At 41.8% G+C, this 21,213-nt stretch overlaps 3 protein-coding genes across 3 annotated transcripts in view; all 3 read right to left on the reverse strand.

The window, feature by feature from the left end:
* Positions 1-5,194: 5,194 nt before the first annotated feature.
* On the reverse strand, positions 5,195-9,756 carry LOC143118379 (microfibril-associated glycoprotein 4-like). Its single transcript, XM_076279449.1, has 3 exons — positions 9,753-9,756; positions 8,607-8,774; positions 5,195-5,500 (listed from the first exon to the last, which is right to left on the reverse strand). Exons 1-3 carry the CDS (start codon positions 9,754-9,756, stop codon positions 5,241-5,243), a joined length of 432 nt encoding a protein of 143 aa, XP_076135564.1. The 3' UTR covers positions 5,195-5,240.
* Positions 9,757-11,390: 1,634 nt separating this feature from the next.
* LOC143118389 (microfibril-associated glycoprotein 4-like) lies at positions 11,391-19,556 on the reverse strand. Its single transcript, XM_076279460.1, has 5 exons — positions 19,459-19,556; positions 19,008-19,272; positions 17,431-17,527; positions 14,803-14,970; positions 11,391-11,696 (listed from the first exon to the last, which is right to left on the reverse strand). Exons 1-5 carry the CDS (start codon positions 19,554-19,556, stop codon positions 11,437-11,439), a joined length of 888 nt encoding a protein of 295 aa, XP_076135575.1. The 3' UTR covers positions 11,391-11,436.
* A 96-nt stretch (positions 19,557-19,652) lies between these two features.
* LOC143125662 (microfibril-associated glycoprotein 4-like) overlaps positions 19,653-21,213 on the reverse strand; it is a 2,423-nt gene continuing 862 nt past the window's right edge. The window contains exons 4-6 of the mRNA XM_076287338.1: positions 21,039-21,135; positions 20,629-20,796; positions 19,653-20,307 (exon numbers count right to left, since the gene is read on the reverse strand). Coding sequence (XP_076143453.1) covers positions 20,054-20,307; positions 20,629-20,796; positions 21,039-21,135 — 519 coding nt within the window. The 3' untranslated portion in view covers positions 19,653-20,053. The remainder of the gene's footprint in view (positions 20,308-20,628; positions 20,797-21,038; positions 21,136-21,213) is intronic.

The following is a 21,213-nucleotide window of genomic DNA, read 5'->3' on the forward strand; positions in this document are numbered from 1 at the left end:
GTGTGTGTGTTTGTGCATTTTACGGGGGGCTGCTGAAGGGGCTCATTAGTCGAGAGTGTGCATCCGCAGGCTTTTCAAACAGCATGCAGTAACCAGAGAGGCTCATACGAGAGGGCGAAAATAAACAGGAAACCCACAATCGCCCCAGCTGCCTCGCACCTCCTGCTTCCACATGCGTGCAGATCGGGTTGTGTGCCTTCTGTTTTGTAGACGTGTGTATATGTATATGTAAATATATGTAAATGTATGTGTATGTGTATAATATGCACATATATATACATTGCTGTGCATAAGTTAAGAAACCCATGCTAAAGTTGACTAAAAAGAGGGATTAAAAATCATCTTTTGGAAATTGATTTTAATACCTTAATTAAAAAAATGAGGAAAAATCCAACCTTTAAGGACATCAATTTTCTTTGTGAATGAATCATGTATCGTAAATAAATAAATGTTATTCCTTAAAATACGTGTGTGTGTATGTGTAAAGCGGCCGTGTGTGTGTGTGTGTGTGTGTGTGTGTGTGTGTGTGTATTTTTTGTTTTTGTGTGTGTGTGTGTTTGTGCAGGTGCAGCAGGCTCAGAAGGGATGTGGTTTACATCTTTAGGCTGGGCCGAGCATGTAGGGGGTCAGATGATCAGATACTCTCACTTTATTTGTACAATTATTAAAACTTTATGACTGAATATGACCGAATGATTGAATTGAGATTTTTTACTTACAGTAATTGCTTTAAGTCACTTTAGGTATGAATATTTGAGTTGCTGGTATTTCAATCACATATTTGTTTTAGCTTAAATTGATTGAGTGAATAAATTAAAAGCCTTTAGGCAAGTAGTTCCCACAAATATTTTGACTATTCGAGTTTACAGTATAAAAATGGTTGACTTATTTCCGTATCGTATATATATATTTTTTTTTTATCCATACAGTATATTATTGTTATTACTATTATTTTTATAGTAATATTTTACTATTATTTTATTTTATTTTATTTCATTTTTACAGCACTTTGGCCAACTGTTGTTGTTTGTTATATCATGCTGTATAAATAAATTGACATTGACATTGACATACAGTATATCCATATAGTATTTTTTATTGTTAGACTGGACATTTAACAATGAATAATACAAATGCATAAGCATAAGACACACTCCTTTGCAATGAGAACTACATAATCAAATACTGATGCAAAAAAATGGGTCCTGATGGGGTTCACAGTTGTCTGTAGGTGACCTCAGTATGCAGACAGGCCTCACCTTGGAGGGTAGCCAGGCACTCAAGTTTAACAGGAGACAGAATAGTACTTCGATGCGCAGATTTGGGAATATTCCTATCATTAATAACAGAAGTTACAATCTCCTCATATACCATTATATATATATATATATATATATATATATATATATATATATATATATATATATATAGTCACATGGGCATGAATTATTTAATTATGGTGTATTTGATAGGGACAGATACAATATAGCAACAGCAAGCAACAACACTTCTTGTGTTCCAGACAGACGGCTACCTAACGCGTTGACACAGTTTTTCGAGTTGATCAGTTTAAAGCTGTACCTGGGTTGAACCAGAGGCAGTAAGCACAGCTCAGGCAGGTGACTATGGAGACCACTGCACACAGAGGACACAGACTGACCAACAGCACCCAGCACGGAGTGGAGCTGGGGGGAGTGGAGCTGGGGGGAGGGGAGCTGGGGGGAGTGGAGCTGGGGGGAGGGGAGCTGGGGGGAGTGGAGCTGGGGGGAGGGGAGCTGGGGGGAGTGGAGCTGGGGGTAGGGGGGCTGGGGGGAGTGGAGCTGGGGGGAGGGGAGCTGGGGGGAGGCTGGCTGGGTGGGAGATCTATACAAACCATGCATCAATCAGTATGGAAAGCATGCATCACATATACTAGGCTAAAACTAATAATAAGAACAATAAGAACATCAACAATACTACGACTACTACCACTATGACTACTACTACTACTACTACGACTACTACTACTACTACTACTACTAATACTACGAAGAAGAAGAAGAAGAGGAAGAAAATGATAAAATTATAAGGGCAAAGGATTTATTTACATTTTCTTGCAATTATACATTCAATGATATGTCACACACCCTTTCCACTGAACTTTAGTAACTCGGCAAATATTGGATGGTATTGGAATGTATTCATTAGGTAGGCTGTCCCGTTTAAACGCTGTGAATGATTTCAATGAATATTATAATAGAATATTGTAGTAGGACAAATTGCCTTACCTTCAAATGACAGCTTGTAGATTCTATTTCCAAGTTGATGCAATAGCTTTTGTTGCAAAAGCTGAGTTGTATCAACCAGTTGTCTGACCCCGACTGAACAGTAGTACAGTCCCAGGTCCGATTCAGTGATGTTCTGAATGAGGAGGTCGTGGGATTGGCTCGAGGAGTTCCACTTAAGTTGGAGTCTTTGTTCCAATCATTGAGTTGTAGAGCTGTCTTTCTAAAGGATGGGTGACTATTCTGAAAGCAATTAATTCTGTGCCAGTAGGTTTATGAACCTACGGTCCAAACCTGGTCACAGTACAGAGTGACATTGTCTCCAGGCCAAACTCTCACATCCACTTCTGTCTCAAACGCTCTCAAAGAGAATGGCATCACGCCCGAAAAGCCCAAAAGGTACCTAGCGTTGAACATTGCAATGAATTGAGACACACAAGCAAGAATAGAATACAAAATGTCACTTACCTAAAAGGATAACCAATGTTACACCAGGGCCTGGCATGACTAGAAGAACTGCAGATCAGAGAGTGACGAGGAATTGACGTGCTATCGTAAATGAGCATCACCTTTAAAGGCAGCTGCTCTGTGATTGGTTGAGATCAGATGAAATGATGTGTGTTTATGTGTGCGAAATGAAGTAACAAACCGACATGAAGAGCACAGACAGGAAATCTGCAGCACAACCCCAACAACCCACCCCAGGAGGCCTGCCAATAACTCATTATGGCTACAGATGGCTATTAGCTGATCACTCTGCACTTTCTACCAGTACAGCCGCAAAATATTAGTAGATACACTCTTAAAACAAATGTGTTGAAAACAACACAACTTGCGTTGTTTTTAACACATCTCTGTGTCCAGAGAGGGACAACACATTTGTTTTAAGAGTGTAGCAAGGGATGCGGGGAATCAAAAACAGTTGAGGGTGCTGAGAAAATGTGTAATTGTCTCGAATGAATGCCTTGCACCCATGGACAGATTATGAACTTTCGGGCCCCTGGGCCCAGATGTGTTAAGGGCCCCCCACTAATTGTCACATATGTGGAAAGGGGGGTTTGGGGGTCCTCCCCCAGAATTTTTTTAATTTGTTTGATGTGATTTCCTGTATTCTGGTGCATTTTGGGGATGGCCAATACTAAATTAAATCAGATTCATAGCCTACATCCTGATTTGTTGATATTGAGGCAATGATTCCATGCAAAGGCTTGGGCTTCAGGGCCCCCTGACCCCTTGGGCCCCTGGGCCTGGGCCCGTTAGGCCAATGCAGTAATCCATCCCTGATTGCAGCAGTGCAAAAATTACATAGATATGCCTGATGCAGAAGTTATTATGTTATCTGTCGTAATGCTGAAAATAAACACCACACACACACACACACACACACACACACAAACACACACATTCTGAGTCTGAACACAATTGACAAATCTATATAATTTTAACAGATATTGTATTGTGCTGTGTGCATTTTTGCATTGCTTAAACAAAACATATCTTATATTTCAGCTTTTGTTGTGACTATAGGCAAGACACCGGTGGTCCGAGTTTCCAAATTGTAAATTTTTGCTTTGAGTAGACCTACAAAATTGAAAAAATTTGTAGTTTGTGCCTGACTGTGGTTTGTGTGTCAAAACAGCTAGACCTACTTGCACAAACCAGAAGCATACGTGACATTTGTCAGACAGTCTACCAGAGCGACAGGGTGGCTTAACTTTAACTTGACAGGCATACCTCCCATGCACTAAAATAAATAATAATACATTAAAGTAAGTGCCAAGTGAATTTTAACAAGCTCCTATTTTTCTTACTGTTGTATTTCTTACTCTCTTAAGGGCTGTTGTCACCAAGAATGATAACTATAACAATAACGGCAAAAAGGTATCGAGTAGGTATGATGATGTCCACACATAAACTATAATGATAACGACATGAAGAACTATATCGTCGAGGATCACTTTCAGAGCAATTTTGGGAACAATAAAAAGCTGACAGCAATCAGAATCCATCAAATGTTATCTATCACATTCATCGACACAAGGTGAGACTTTCCTTATTGTTGGTCAGTGTGGTTGCTTATAGTTGTCTTCATAGTTATTGTTCCTGGTGTGAACAGCCCTTTACACAGACATACTCATACTCATGCAACCCCCCAAACCCACACACACACAAACAATTAGCATACGCACACCGACACACACACATGCACATGTTCATGCTCATGTCCCCCACCCACATGCATGGAAACACACACACACACACACACACTTGAATTTCCCCTGGGGATCAATAAAGTATCTATCTATCTATCTATCACACACACACACACACACACACACAGGCCTATCAGGGGTTGGTTGTTTTTGTAGAAAGACCCCAGCCATTTTTGTTGGTTGGACTTGAATAGGCAATAAACCTCAGTTGCCTACACTCGGTTGCCTAAACCTCAATTGACTACACTGTTTTCTACAAAATGTTTGGGCCTCTCTGTCCAATTTCTGGTTTGACAACTGACTTTATTGCACACACAGACAGAGCAGCCCCCCCCCCCCCCCCCCACACACACACACACACATAACACATACACACCTGCACACACACACACACACTCACACACACACACACACACACACACACATACATACACTTAAGGTCTTATCAGGGGCATCTATACCTCTTGGGTCTGGTTTCTTGGAATGTTGTTGTGTGTCTTATGCAGTTGGCAAACAAACAAAGAAACCAGTGGAATTTAAAATAAAATACCAACTTTAATGCCTTTATTTATACCATAGTCTCACAATATGAACATTTTGATCTGAGAGAGAGAGAGAGAAAGAGAAAGAGAGAGAGAGAGAGAGAGAGGATCTGTCCGAAAGGGAGGGCAGCTGCCTGCTGCCTCGCTGCCTTGACCTGTCTAACACTAGTCACTTGCTTTAGCAGGCATCAACACCTTTGTTTTGGACGGCGTCAAGCAAATTAGACAGACAGAGACACCCTCTTGATCTTCATTGTGATAGACTTGAGAGAGTAAGTGTAGCCTTTCCAGTTGTACCATATGATTCCTGTATAGCTTGCCACTGGCCCCTTACCCTTGTACAACCCATTGGGGTTGGCGTAATGGCAGTTGATGAACCAAAACCCTCCATGATAAATGTCTGCACAGTTGGAGATAGTGGTGTCTTGGTCTTTGTCATAGGTGGAGAACTTCATTCCGTTGACTCGTTCCAGAGAATCACCTTAGGGGACATTTACAAAACCCTGGATCATTTTTTTTGTCAAGGCGAAACATACTTAAAGGATAGGCTAGGGACCGTTCGTTATTTATAAACGGGGTCACCGGAGGGATTTTGAGTGCTTCAATCAAAAGTTGCATGACCCTCCCCTGCCTGCAAGAAAATTTTCAACGACCCTCCAGCAGTCTTTTCAAAAAAGACATGACCCTCCCGGGCCAATCGTCGATACCTAGCTATGAAAACACGTCGATTTAAGCAATCGTTCTAAACTCACCCTCTGCTTTCTGATCTTACACATCACACTTCACCAAGATGGTGGCCATTTCTGTAAATTTACTCACTAACATTGTTGTGGAAACACAATAAGCATGGAAACTAAATGCACACTTCCTGCAACTGCATTAGCCTACTTGAAATAATTTACTCCTCTAGTAGCCTAAGTATTCACATGAAATAAAACAATAAAACATTGAGACCATTCAACAAAGCACACTGGGTAATAACAAATTCAACACATGAACTTGTTGCTATGGACTCGTCGGCTTCCTCAGTCATTGTAAAGCTGGCGAAGCTGAACATTATCCAAAACTCAATTTCTCAGACGAGCGTCAATTTGGGAGCTTGCTACACTCTACAATGTCTTGAAAAGACCGTTTGCACAATTTCACAAATAATCACAGGGACCGAAAAATACCTAACATGCCAACTTTTTCCGGGTTTATGCCTATCATTTTAACTTTTCCCCGCTGTCTTGCCGTTTTAATATTTTCCCGTAGAATATCCCATATTACTGTAATACTCTCATAACATTAGTCCTGCATTCTGGCCTGTCTCTGTGTTGTCCTGTTGTTACCCCTTGCCCTTCCAGAGAAACAGATGTATTCAAATCATCGTTTTGCTTGCTTGAATGCGAACACAGAGTGATGTTAACCTACAGTAGGCCTATTTAAGTTAACGACGTGGTTGTTGTGAGAGCACGATTCATTGGCGCTTGTGTAACGGTGGTCAGGCGGTGAAGGGACTCATACCAAAACTGGCTTTTATGAAATTTATTCCTTTAGGAAAAGTTCAAACAAAACAAGCCTTCAGGCACTGGTGTACATAACACGGCATCCAATGCAAAGCATAACGCTTCTGATTCTTTAAAATACAGGACAAATCATCCTATAAAGGAATACAATTCCAGTAAACTAGATAGATATAAAATACATATGAAAACCTTTACATAACATAACAAAATTTACATTTTATCTGGAGCATACCTTTAGGAAAAGTTCAAACAAAACAAGCCTTCAGGCACTGGTGTACATAACACGGCATCTGCACATACAAAATAAAAGGAATACACTGAGTCCATGGGCTATATTACATGCATTGTTCATATACCCTCACTGTCAGACCTACTAACAAGGGAGGCATGCAACATGGAACGTTCAGGCGCACAAAACGAATTAATTCATATTCCAAAAGACTCACTAAACATTCACAGACGAAATACGGAGATAATCCACACACACAATGCCAAACTAACTGTAGATTCATTGCCTGCTAATTCATTGACTGAATTGTACTTTCCATGCACACTAAACTAAACTACACTGAATGCATGGAAAGTTGCTAGCGGAGTATACAGCTAGTCACGTAAGACTCAGTGTGTGATCTCGTGGTCATAATGAAAACATAAATAAACTTTCTCCAAGTTGCTAGAAACGCACCCAAATCCTATCAGTACATGTAAAGTAATATAACATAAGTGACAACATTTTACAGTTACAAAATTAAAACAAAGTGGGGAGTGCTTTATACAGTCTACCTACCCAATGCAAAGCATAACGCTTCTGATCAGGTACGGCAACAACACATGGACAAAAAGTAGCAGAGCTGCAGTACACCGTTTCTCCAAAGGGGGCTCCAAAACACCAATCTCAGTACAGCTGCTTAATTACGGCGAAAATCACATACAAACACTAAACTACATTTATAACTCTGTTACACCTGCAGTGTTCGGCCGTAGGCTATGTCTACGTGCGCACCTGCCAGGCTAAGAGCCAAAGAAATCCCCCTGTATATTCACTCCAAGTTGGCCTACCATAACTTACCAACTCTAGCCTACACTGTAGACCAAACTGGCTATTTATATGACCAATGTATTTGTATTCTGTATTCTGCTTTATGAAGCAGAATTACGCACTGCTACTTGGAACGTAACACATTTTTGTTGGCAGGAGAGAGAATGACAGCGATTAACAAATTGCACTTGTTGCTGGTTACCAATAGGGCCTACTAGGCTATATATTTTTTTGCAAACAACAAAAACAGAAAGGATGGAGACAGCAAAGCTAGAGATGGGCAGGAACAAGGTCAATTGGTAGAGATGCTTGTCAAAACGTTAGGAGCTGGATGTGTGGATGAATGAAGCACAAGTATGCTTTATAAGCATGCACACTGTTTAAAGTTAGGCTAGGCTACACGGTAAACTACAAGTAAACCTTTTTTAGGGCTGGATAAAGTTGACCAAATGGATATAGACTGTTAGGCGTGAATAAAGTAGGCTACTTTGTTGCTCCAACCCTTCCAACGTTAATGGGGACGGATGTTGACATTTTCCGTATTTTGCGTGAGAAACCCGGGAAATCTCCCTTATTTTCATTGTTCAATATTGACAGAGCTATGGAACGAAAGAGAACGTTATATGGCGACAGAAATCAACAATCAAACAAGCCACTTTGATTTTTTGCTGTTTTCATTAATACAAAAGATGGGTGACCCCCCCTCCTAGACAAAAAAAGTTAGGTGACCCTCCCCTCAACAAAGAATAAAAAGACATGACCCTCCCCTATTTTCCTCCGGTGACCCCGTTTATAAATAACGAACGGTCCCCTATGTGCAAAGCTAATTTAATCTATGCAGCCAACCACTACTCAGTCAGTCCAGCTAGATGATTAATTAATAAGAAAAAATGCATATCCTTCTCTATATTTGAAGGCATTTTACAGGAAACAATTGACTTGTTAACCACTGACAATTACATTGCAACATAAAGGCAGGTGTCCAGAAGACATAAATGTTGATGATATACTTTTGATCGCTCAGAGAATGCCAGACTCACCCGCTCCACCGTCGACGTATCCGCTCAAGCGAAGAGTGTAGCCCTCGTCCTCCGGGTCGACGGAGAAGGACGGGTACTGGGCGTAGACGCTGCCCCTCTCCCAGTCCTCCATGTCCACCCGCAGCTCGTACTTGCCCCTCCAGGTGAGTCTGAAAATTGTCTCCAGACCTACACATGCAAGGACATTAATGTGTGTCAGGGATTGAAAATGACTGAATTTAGGTATCATGAACAAATATATTTAGAATCATGAACAATTGACTGAGATATGGGTTTTGAATGAATAAACATTAAGTCTTTGGATTGCATGCATATTGACATAAGTACAATAATAAATTTCTTGTTTTTCAGTTAATCACAATGGAGAAGGGGAAACCAAGTATAACTGAGTAGCCTATATCTCTAAATGCAATTTCAAGCCAATTCCCCTAGGGGGAGCAAGGACAATTTCCCTCATGACCCATTTAGGGTGTTTTTCGACCGACAGAGAACACTGAACCGGTTCCATTCAGAATTCATTTTCATTTCATTCATTTTCATCCTTCATTTCCGTGTGTTTGTGTGTGTGTGTGTGTGTGTGTGTGTGTGTGTGTGTGTGTGTGTGTGTGTGTGTGTGTGTGTCTGTGTGTGTGTATGTGTGTGTGTGTGTGTGTGAAGGGTCAAACAGAATCTATTCTTGACTTGGTATCTGTATCGAAACAATCATTTTGGTATTGTGACAATACTAATAAACGGGAGAATGAAAATAACAGTTGTCCCTTAAAAACGGCAGAAATTAGCTGTGGAAAAAATGCTACTTAAAGGTACCATGTGTAATGTCTGCCAAAAATCAATTCATACTCCACATTCCATAAAAGATGGGGGCAGTATACCTCCAGAAAGTGAGTTGGTCTACCCTAGAGTAACAACAGAAACGTGTATTGCAATTTGGCTGGCGGTTATGTTGCCCGCATAACGCCTCCCATGGCCGAAACTGGCATTATGACACCTGTCGGGCTGTGGCTAGTAATTTAGCATGCTAATTCAGGTTGATATCTCTGCAGCACTATACCTTGTCATTTTTTTAATGACATCATCACCCTTATTTCTTCTCATTCTTTTGATGTGTGTAGGTCATTTTTTGGATATTCTTACCTCAATTCTTACACATGGCACCTTTAACGTCTAAACAGTGTAGTGCTAGTTGACTAGTTTTGTTAAGGCTACTCATGCAACAGCTGATATCAGGGTCGGACTGGGAGCAAAATTCGGCCCTGGCAATTTTCTCCTGGACCGGCCCACCACCACCGCGATTCACATTAACTGTAGGCTATCACCACAAGTGTAAACGTTTTTGCCCTAGTTTGTGTGCCGTCATCACATTTTGAAATACCTTCGTTACTAACCTACCAGTTGATAGCCTACTTTTTACCTGCATCGACTCGCGATTGATTGTGCATCTAATGTAACACTCGGTGGAGAGACCACTTTCCAAGTTTCACTTTCATTGTGAGCTAAAAGGATAGGCCTACTATATGGGAAATACTTTGAAGTTCCTTTTGAGTAGTATCAGCTCCAAAAATGAATGGGTTTTCTTTAACCTGCGCTACACTTTTCCACCAAGTTGTGCGAAAATTGTAGGCTACCCGTAGTTTTTTTTATGTTGACAGAACCGCACTATAGTAGGTAGGCCTAGCCTAAATGAGCTCTTGGTAGCACGTGCAACTAACGTCTATAAAACAATATATTTATGGAATAAAACTAGACCTCTGATTGCTGTTTACGGTTAAACGGCAATAATGTTAACACCAGCCAGCGGAGGGCACTTATACAGCCTAGGCTACCATGCACTCGAACTAGCGGCTGCTTGGACAAATCCACTTGAGGGGTGGGGCAGGGGGGCGCGATCGTAACACACACTGAACCTGAGGCCAAAATTATTGACCTGTCACCCCCCAAGCCAAATGGATGCAACTGCATTTATAGCTAGCCCTAGGCCTACATGACGGGCCGCAAATAGGCTAAATAACTTAAAAAAAAAAAATCCCGGAGGTCACCGGCCCAGATTACCAGTCCGAGCCTGGCTGATATCGACGGAAAGCTTTTAGCCTTCTCCCCTCTGAATGACACGCGGTAGAATGACACGCCCACTCCCGTCTCACAGGAAAAACATCTATTTTCTGGTTCAAGCTCCGAACTAAGGTGCCATGTTCCAAACCGTTTTTTGTTTGGTCAGAATGCTCCGAACAGTTCAAATGTTGGTTCGTGAAAGGGAATGGAACTGGTTCTCCATCGATGGAGAAAGGCTATCAGAGAGTGAAGACCGTGCTTATGTAATGGGTAGAGAAAATGGCCTTTTATATTAGTTTAATTAAACAGTTACCCCCTCCTATTTTTTTGTTTTATTACATTTAAGATAACATTACCATGTATTTCACTTCATGCCAGTAGATGGCGATGTTACACTGCTTTACCGTAGTGGGTTGCCGTGGAGACGGTAGCTCGAGCACTCAGAAATAAACGTCCAGTGCTTGAGAAAGACATAATTTCTGTATCTCCACTTCTTTTCATGTTGTTGTGTGTCTTATGCAGTTGGCAAACAAACAAAGAAACCAGTGGAATTTAAAATAAAATACCAACTTTAATGCCTTTATTTATACCATAGTCTCACAATATGAACATTTTGATCTGAGAGAGAGAGAGAGAAAGAGAAAGAGAGAGAGAGAGAGAGAGAGAGGATCTGTCCGAAAGGGAGGGCAGCTGCCTGCTGCCTCGCTGCCTTGACCTGTCTAACACTAGTCACTTGCTTTAGCAGGCATCAACACCTTTGTTTTGGACGGCGTCAAGCAAATTAGACAGACAGAGACACCCTCTTGATCTTCATTGTGATAGACTTGAGAGAGTAAGTGTAGCCTTTCCAGTTGTACCATATGATTCCTGTATAGCTTGCCACTGGCCCCTTACCCTTGTACAACCCATTGGGGTTGGCGTAATGGCAGTTGATGAACCAAAACCCTCCATGATAAATGTCTGCACAGTTGGAGATAGTGGTGTCTTGGTCTTTGTCATAGGTGGAGAACTTCATTCCGTTGACTCGTTCCAGAGAATCACCTTAGGGGACATTTACAAAACCCTGGATCATTTTTTTTGTCAAGGCGAAACATACTTAAAGGATAGGCTAGGGACCGTTCGTTATTTATAAACGGGGTCACCGGAGGGATTTTGAGTGCTTCAATCAAAAGTTGCATGACCCTCCCCTGCCTGCAAGAAAATTTTCAACGACCCTCCAGCAGTCTTTTCAAAAAAGACATGACCCTCCCGGGCCAATCGTCGATACCTAGCTATGAAAACACGTCGATTTAAGCAATCGTTCTAAACTCACCCTCTGCTTTCTGATCTTACACATCACACTTCACCAAGATGGTGGCCATTTCTGTAAATTTACTCACTAACATTGTTGTGGAAACACAATAAGCATGGAAACTAAATGCACACTTCCTGCAACTGCATTAGCCTACTTGAAATAATTTACTCCTCTAGTAGCCTAAGTATTCACATGAAATAAAACAATAAAACATTGAGACCATTCAACAAAGCACACTGGGTAATAACAAATTTAACACATGAACTTGTTGCTATGGACTCGTCGGCTTCCTCAGTCATTGTAAAGCTGGCGAAGCTGAACATTATCCAAAACTCAATTTCTCAGACGAGCGTCAATTTGGGAGCTTGCTACACTCTACAATGTCTTGAAAAGACCGTTTGCACAATTTCACAAATAATCACAGGGACCGAAAAATACCTAACATGCCAACTTTTTCCGGGTTTATGCCTATCATTTTAACTTTTCCCCGCTGTCTTGCCGTTTTAATATTTTCCCGTAGAATATCCCATATTACTGTAATACTCTCATAACATTAGTCCTGCATTCTGGCCTGTCTCTGTGTTGTCCTGTTGTTACCCCTTGCCCTTCCAGAGAAACAGATGTATTCAAATCATCGTTTTGCTTGCTTGAATGCGAACACAGAGTGATGTTAACCTACAGTAGGCCTATTTAAGTTAACGACGTGGTTGTTGTGAGAGCACGATTCATTGGCGCTTGTGTAACGGTGGTCAGGCGGTGAAGGGACTCATACCAAAACTGGCTTTTATGAAATTTATTCCTTTAGGAAAAGTTCAAACAAAACAAGCCTTCAGGCACTGGTGTACATAACACGGCATCCAATGCAAAGCATAACGCTTCTGATTCTTTAAAATACAGGACAAATCATCCTATAAAGGAATACAATTCCAGTAAACTAGATAGATATAAAATACATATGAAAACCTTTACATAACATAACAAAATTTACATTTTATCTGGAGCATACCTTTAGGAAAAGTTCAAACAAAACAAGCCTTCAGGCACTGGTGTACATAACACGGCATCTGCACATACAAAATAAAAGGAATACACTGAGTCCATGGGCTATATTACATGCATTGTTCATATACCCTCACTGTCAGACCTACTAACTAGGGAGGCATGCAACATGGAACGTTCAGGCGCACAAAACGAATTAATTCATATTCCAAAAGACTCACTAAACATTCACAGACGAAATACGGAGATAATCCACACACACAATGCCAAACTAACTGTAGATTCATTGCCTGCTAATTCATTGACTGAATTGTACTTTCCATGCACACTAAACTAAACTACACTGAATGCATGGAAAGTTGCTAGCGGAGTATACAGCTAGTCACGTAAGACTCAGTGTGTGATCTCGTGGTCATAATGAAAACATAAATAAACTTTCTCCAAGTTGCTAGAAACGCACCCAAATCCTATCAGTACATGTAAAGTAATATAACATAAGTGACAACATTTTACAGTTACAAAATTAAAACAAAGTGGGGAGTGCTTTATACAGTCTACCTACCCAATGCAAAGCATAACGCTTCTGATCAGGTACGGCAACAACACATGGACAAAAAGTAGCAGAGCTGCAGTACACCGTTTCTCCAAAGGGGGCTCCAAAACACCAATCTCAGTACAGCTGCTTAATTACGGCGAAAATCACATACAAACACTAAACTACATTTATAACTCTGTTACACCTGCAGTGTTCGGCCGTAGGCTATGTCTACGTGCGCACCTGCCAGGCTAAGAGCCAAAGAAATCCCCCTGTATATTCACTCCAAGTTGGCCTACCATAACTTACCAACTCTAGCCTACACTGTAGACCAAACTGGCTATTTATATGACCAATGTATTTGTATTCTGTATTCTGCTTTATGAAGCAGAATTACGCACTGCTACTTGGAACGTAACACATTTTTGTTGGCAGGAGAGAGAATGACAGTGATTAACAAATTGCACTTGTTGCTGGTTACCAATAGGGCCTACTAGGCTATACATTTTTTTGCAAACAACAAAAACAGAAAGGATGGAGACAGCAAAGCTAGAGATGGGCAGGAACAAGGTCAATTGGTAGAGATGCTTGTCAAAACGTTAGGAGCTGGATGTGTGGATGAATGAAGCACAAGTATGCTTTATAAGCATGCACACTGTTTAAAGTTAGGCTAGGCTACACGGTAAACTACAAGTAAACCTTTTTTAGGGCTGGATAAAGTTGACCAAATGGATATAGACTGTTAGGCGTGAATAAAGTAGGCTACTTTGTTGCTCCAACCCTTCCAACGTTAATGGGGACGGATGTTGACATTTTCCGTATTTTGCGTGAGAAACCCGGGAAATCTCCCTTATTTTCATTGTTCAATATTGACAGAGCTATGGAACGAAAGAGAACGTTATATGGCGACAGAAATCAACAATCAAACAAGCCACTTTGATTTTTTGCTGTTTTCATTAATACAAAAGATGGGTGACCCCCCCTCCTAGACAAAAAAAGTTAGGTGACCCTCCCCTCAACAAAGAATAAAAAGACATGACCCTCCCCTATTTTCCTCCGGTGACCCCGTTTATAAATAACGAACGGTCCCCTATGTGCAAAGCTAATTTAATCTATGCAGCCAACCACTACTCAGTCAGTCCAGCTAGATGATTAATTAATAAGAAAAAATGCATATCCTTCTCTATATTTGAAGGCATTTTACAGGAAACAATTGACTTGTTAACCACTGACAATTACATTGCAACATAAAGGCAGGTGTCCAGAAGACATAAATGTTGATGATATACTTTTGATCGCTCAGAGAATGCCAGACTCACCCGCTCCACCGTCGACGTATCCGCTCAAGCGAAGAGTGTAGCCCTCGTCCTCCGGGTCGACGGAGAAGGACGGGTACTGGGCGTAGACGCTGCCCCTCTCCCAGTCCTCCATGTCCACCCGCAGCTCGTACTTGCCCCTCCAGGTGAGTCTGAAAATTGTCTCCAGACCTACACATGCAAGGACATTAATGTGTGTCAGGGATTGAAAATGACTGAATTTAGGTATCATGAACAAATATATTTAGAATCATGAACAATTGACTGAGATATGGGTTTTGAATGAATAAACATTAAGTCTTTGGATTGCATGCATATTGACATAAGTACAATAATAAATTTCTTGTTTTTCAGTTAATCACAATGGAGAAGGGGAAACCAAGTATAACTGAGTAGCCTATATCTCTAAATGCAATTTCAAGCCAATTCCCCTAGGGGGAGCAAGGACAATTTCCCTCATGACCCATTTAGGGTGTTTTTCGACCGACAGAGAACACTGAACCGGTTCCATTCAGAATTCATTTTCATTTCATTCATTTTCATCCTTCATTTCCGTGTGTTTGTGTGTGTGTGTGTGTGTGTGTGTGTGTGTGTGTGTGTGTGTGTGTGTGTGTGTGTGTGTGTGTGTGTGTCTGTGTGTGTGTATGTGTGTGTGTGTGTGTGAAGGGTCAAACAGAATCTATTCTTGACTTGGTATCTGTATCGAAACAATCATTTTGGTATTGTGACAATACTAATAAACGGGAGAATGAAAATAACAGTTGTCCCTTAAAAACGGCAGAAATTAGCTGTGGAAAAAATGCTACTTAAAGGTACCATGTGTAATGTCTGCCAAAAATCAATTCATACTCCACATTCCATAAAAGATGGGGGCAGTATACCTCCAGAAAGTGAGTTGGTCTACCCTAGAGTAACAACAGAAACGTGTATTGCAATTTGGCTGGCGGTTATGTTGCCCGCATAACGCCTCCCATGGCCGAAACTGGCATTATGACACCTGTCGGGCTGTGGCTAGTAATTTAGCATGCTAATTCAGGTTGATATCTCTGCAGCACTATACCTTGTCATTTTTTTAATGACATCATCACCCTTATTTCTTCTCATTCTTTTGATGTGTGTAGGTCATTTTTTGGATATTCTTACCTCAATTCTTACACATGGCACCTTTAACGTCTAAACAGTGTAGTGCTAGTTGACTAGTTTTGTTAAGGCTACTCATGCAACAGCTGATATCAGGGTCGGACTGGGAGCAAAATTCGGCCCTGGCAATTTTCTCCTGGACCGGCCCACCACCACCGCGATTCACATTAACTGTAGGCTATCACCACAAGTGTAAACGTTTTTGCCCTAGTTTGTGTGCCATCATCACATTTTGAAATACCTTCGTTACTAACCTACCAGTTGATAGCCTACTTTTTACCTGCATCGACTCGCGATTGATTGTGCATCTAATGTAACACTCGGTGGAGAGACCACTTTCCAAGTTTCACTTTCATTGTGAGCTAAAAGGATAGGCCTACTATATGGGAAATACTTTGAAGTTCCTTTTGAGTAGTATCAGCTCCAAAAATGAATGGGTTTTCTTTAACCTGCGCTACACTTTTCCACCAAGTTGTGCGAAAATTGTAGGCTACCCGTAGTTTTTTTTATGTTGACAGAACCGCACTATAGTAGGTAGGCCTAGCCTAAATGAGCTCTTGGTAGCACGTGCAACTAACGTCTATAAAACAATATATTTATGGAATAAAACTAGACCTCTGATTGCTGTTTACGGTTAAACGGCAATAATGTTAACACCAGCCAGCGGAGGGCACTTATACAGCCTAGGCTACCATGCACTCGAACTAGCGGCTGCTTGGACAAATCCACTTGAGGGGTGGGGCAGGGGGGCGCGATCGTAACACACACTGAACCTGAGGCCAAAATTATTGACCTGTCACCCCCCAAGCCAAATGGATGCAACTGCATTTATAGCTAGCCCTAGGCCTACATGACGGGCCGCAAATAGGCTAAATAACTTAAAAAAAAAAAATCCCGGAGGTCACCGGCCCAGATTACCAGTCCGAGCCTGGCTGATATCGACGGAAAGCTTTTAGCCTTCTCCCCTCTGAATGACACGCGGTAGAATGACACGCCCACTCCCGTCTCACAGGAAAAACATCTATTTTCTGGTTCAAGCTCCGAACTAAGGTGCCATGTTCCAAACCGCTTTTTGTTTGGTCAGAATGCTCCGAACAGTTCAAATGTTGGTTCGTGAAAGGGAATGGAACTGGTTCTCCATCGATGGAGAAAGGCTATCAGAGAGTGAAGACCGTGCTTATGTAATGGGTAGAGAAAATGGCCTTTTATATTAGTTTAATTAAACAGTTACCCCCTCCTATTTTTTTGTTTTATTACATTTAAGATAACATTACCATGTATTTCACTTCATGCCAGTAGATGGCGATGTTACACTGCTTTACCGTAGTGGGTTGCCGTGGAGACGGTAGCTCGAGCACTCAGAAATAAACGTCCAGTGCTTGAGAAAGACATAATTTCTGTATCTCCACTTCTTTTCAACCCACAGTGCTATCCAGCCTGTGGTCTTGTACCTGCCCAGATTCCCCTAGGTCTGAGGCCGGTAACACTTACCTAGCCAGTACTCTCCTTCCTTGTTGCCAAAGCCCCTCTTGTAGTCATTCCAGGGCCTGTAGAAGCTCACAGTGCCATCCAGTCTCCTTTGGATCACCTAAAGAAAGAGGAAGAGGCCAGTCATAGATATGATCTCACCAGTTAGTTTTCCACATCAGTGAGAGATTATATTTATGTCATCTAAACCCTATTTATATTCATAGAAGTGTGTCAAACTTGTTTTACACATATTCCGCCAACAAGGATTAAATTAGGTTTAGGCCTAATCAAGGATTTGTAGATCTAGGTTTAAATTTAATTCAAGTTATGTTGTACCACTTAATTTTAAGCATGGTTTAACACATTTAACAAATCCATGATTGAACCGTGATTAAAACCTTGACCTGTGGGTTGCACCAACAAGGCCTAAGTTTTAACCTGCATTGAATCAAGGTTTATCCATTAATCCAGTTGTAAACCTAGTTTAAAGGGACACCAGGCAACGTTTTCGTCTTCATCTTCGTAAGTCGGTATATGGTTAAATGACTCGTTACAGGGCGAATGAAGACCCTGCCTGTAGGAAGAATATCCCGCTTGCAAGTTCAGTGTATCGTACCCGCCGACCGAAGCAGGATCAGTTTACAGCACAGAGGCAGGCTAACGAAACGCTAGAGATTGTTGCAAACGTGTGTATAATGGCAGAGCCGGCGAAGAAGCAGCGAAAACCCTTGACGGAAAACACACAGAAAAGGAAAAGAGCTTCAGACAGAGCGAGGGGGAGTTTCGTAGAGAAAAAGCATCAGGCTTGCCTGGTGTCCCTTTAAAAATGGTCACTGCCATGTTTAATTGTGTACATGATTTTTTTCTGATTTAATCTTATTACAGATTCCTTGTTGAATCGGTACCTCCTTGAAAATTCCTCATCAACATAAAACTCCATACGGTTAAGACGGTATCTTATTTTCGTTTGTGGGACTCAATTTTCTTCAATCCATCTAATATATGCAGCCATTTCAGAAATTAAGCCACCTCAGCAGCAGGTTTAAAATTAATCCCTAATTGAAATGTAAAGTTTCTAACTGAGAACTAAGTTTGAGCAACAGAATTAAAGTAAATCTAGGTTTACAGTATGATCCAAAATTAAAAGGATGGTTTAAATGTAAATCTGATTATCTTTAAACCTTGATTTAATCCAGGTTAAAACTTAACCTTGTTGGTGCAACATGAATTCATTGTCATTTCTGCATGTTCCTTTTCTCTTTTTGTATGTGTGTGTTTTTTTTTCTTGTTTGTGTTATGTGTGCAATTTTTTTTTTTACATTTTCAGTCTATTAATTGGCTTGAAAGGTTTACTGACCGTAAGGTAGGCTTTTATCTATACTTTACAGTCCATTGGCATACAGACAGGTAGCCTACTGACCGTAAGGTAGGCTTTTATCTATACTTTACAGTCCATTGGCATACAGACAGGTATAGCCTACTGACCGTAAGGTAGGCTTTTATCTATACTTTACAGTCCATTGACATACAGACAACTGACAGACAGGTAGCCTACTGACCGTCCATACAGACAACTGACAGACAGGTAGCCTATTGACCGTCCACTGTCCGTCTTCATGATTCTCGTCCTCTGTGCACCCCATGTCACAGTACACCTCCACAGGCTTGTCGTCCGTCGTCGGGTAGATGGTGTAAACCCCATTGTGCTTGGACCCATTTTGGTAGATGTCCTCGCAGTCCAAGGGCAGCGGCAGCGCGCTTCGACTAACGGGGTGTGAGATCACCACCAGGGGGAGCAAAAGAGCTACAAAGTAGCGGATCTGCAGGGAAAGAGAAACAAGCAAGAATGGAGGAGAAAGGAGGCTATTCCGTTTAAATGTCATGAGCTACAGAGTTGTATACAGATTTCTGACTTGTGATTGTATGAATGCATGCATGCGTGTGTGTGTGTGTGTGTGTGTGTTTGTGTATTTTTCCATGTTTACATGAACAGTTTTACTCGGCAATAATACTTTGCACATTGTTTTGTCTTTTCAACCAACCAGCTACCGGAACGCTGCTGGCTGGGTCGAGCCCAACTCCTCCTTGAGTAAGACACTTAACCTCAGTGCTCCCAATGTGCTGCCTTGCATGGCAGCCTGCGCCATCGGTGCATGAGTGTGTGTGTGTGTGTGTGTGATACACATACTTATTTTAATAACAAACAAAAAGTTGGTATTAATTAAAATTATGCCACACATTAATTCATGAAGAAGTAAATTTATTGGACACAGAGAGTTGGGCTAGAAAAGGGGCAGTGTGATGTAAACGGCCCCAACAGACTCACAAAAACATATACGAGGTCCCAACTATGGGGAATGTGCTGTGTCAGGACTTGTATGGCTTTCTCCTGTTTTGTAGATCTTATAGATGTCGGTCACACCTGACTTAAATAACAACAGTTGATCCAGATCTCCCTGACCAAGGCAGATCTTAGAGCACGCTCTCACACACACACACACACACACACACACACACACACACACACGCACACACACACTGTACTGTAAAAATATTTTTTTCTTATTCTTCTCAAACTGAGTACAAGAAATGCACATCAACATACACATCATCATCATCATCATCCTCATCATCATCCTCATCCTCAGGAAACTGATCTGATCTTCATGGTGATGGATTTCAGGGAGTAATGAAACCCTTTCCACTGGTTCCAGATGACCCCGTGGCCGTAGCGACTGTGGGCGCCCCACATGTAGAGCCCGTTGGGGTTGGTGTGGTGGCAGTTGTTGTACCAGAAGGCCCCGAAGTACAACAGAGCGCAGTTCTCAGAGGAAGACAGATCCTGATCCCTGTCGAAGGTGGTGAACTTCCTTCCATTGTGATGAACGAGGGCGTCCCCTGGTGGATGGAACACATAACTGCATGTTTAGTTTTCAGTGTTGCTTTTTCATTGAACTGATTGTAGATTTTAAAACGAGGATTGATTGGGTAATATCATTGATTGGAGCTTTTTTGGTGTTTGTGTGTGTGTGTATGTGTGTGTGTGTGTGTGTGTGAGAGAGAGAGAGAGAAAGAGAGAGAGTCTGTGTGTGTGTGTGTGTGTGTGAGAGAGAGAGAGAGAGTCTGTGTGTGTGTATGTGTGTGTGTGTGTGTGAGAGAGAGAGAGAGTCTGTGTGTGTGTGTGTGTTTGTGTGTGTGTGTGCCTGCGTCCATTCCTACCTGCTCCCCCGTCTTTGTATCCAGACACCTGTAGCTGGTAGCCGTCAGTCTCCGAGGCCACAGAGAAGGAGGAGTACGGGGCGTGGACCTGCCCCCCCTCAAAGTCCTCCATGTCCACCCTCAGCTCGTACGCCTTCTTACTGGTGAGCTGGTGCAGCCACTCCAGTCCTGAACATTCACACAGCACAGACACAGAGACAGAGTGAGGGAGTGAGTGAGTGAGTGAGAGAGAAATAGAGAGAGAGTGTGTGTGTCTAAGAGAGTGAGAGAGAGAGAGAGAGAGAGTGTGTGTGTCTAAGAGAGTGAGAGAGAGAGAGAGAGAGTGTGTGTGTCTAAGAGAGTGAGAGAGTGTGTGTGTGTGTAAGCTAGTGATAGAGTCTGTGTGTGTGTGTGTCCGTGTCCATGCGTACCCAGCCAGTACTCTCCATTCTGGTTCCCAAAGCCCTTCTTGTACTGATCCCAGGGCCTGTAGAAGTTCACAGTGCCATCCATTCTCCTCTGGATCACCTGAAGAATAGAGATGAAGGACTTCAACATCAAGATGAAGATGATGGACTTCTACATGAATAGAAACATCTGTGCATT

This window comes from Alosa pseudoharengus, unplaced genomic scaffold, assembly GCF_046254945.1.
Source record: "Alosa pseudoharengus isolate Yale_2024_CS ecotype anadromous, Long Island Sound unplaced genomic scaffold, YU_APseudo_1.1 YU_APseudo_1.1_scf_1, whole genome shotgun sequence".
Taxonomy (NCBI): Eukaryota; Metazoa; Chordata; class Actinopteri; order Clupeiformes; family Clupeidae; genus Alosa; species Alosa pseudoharengus.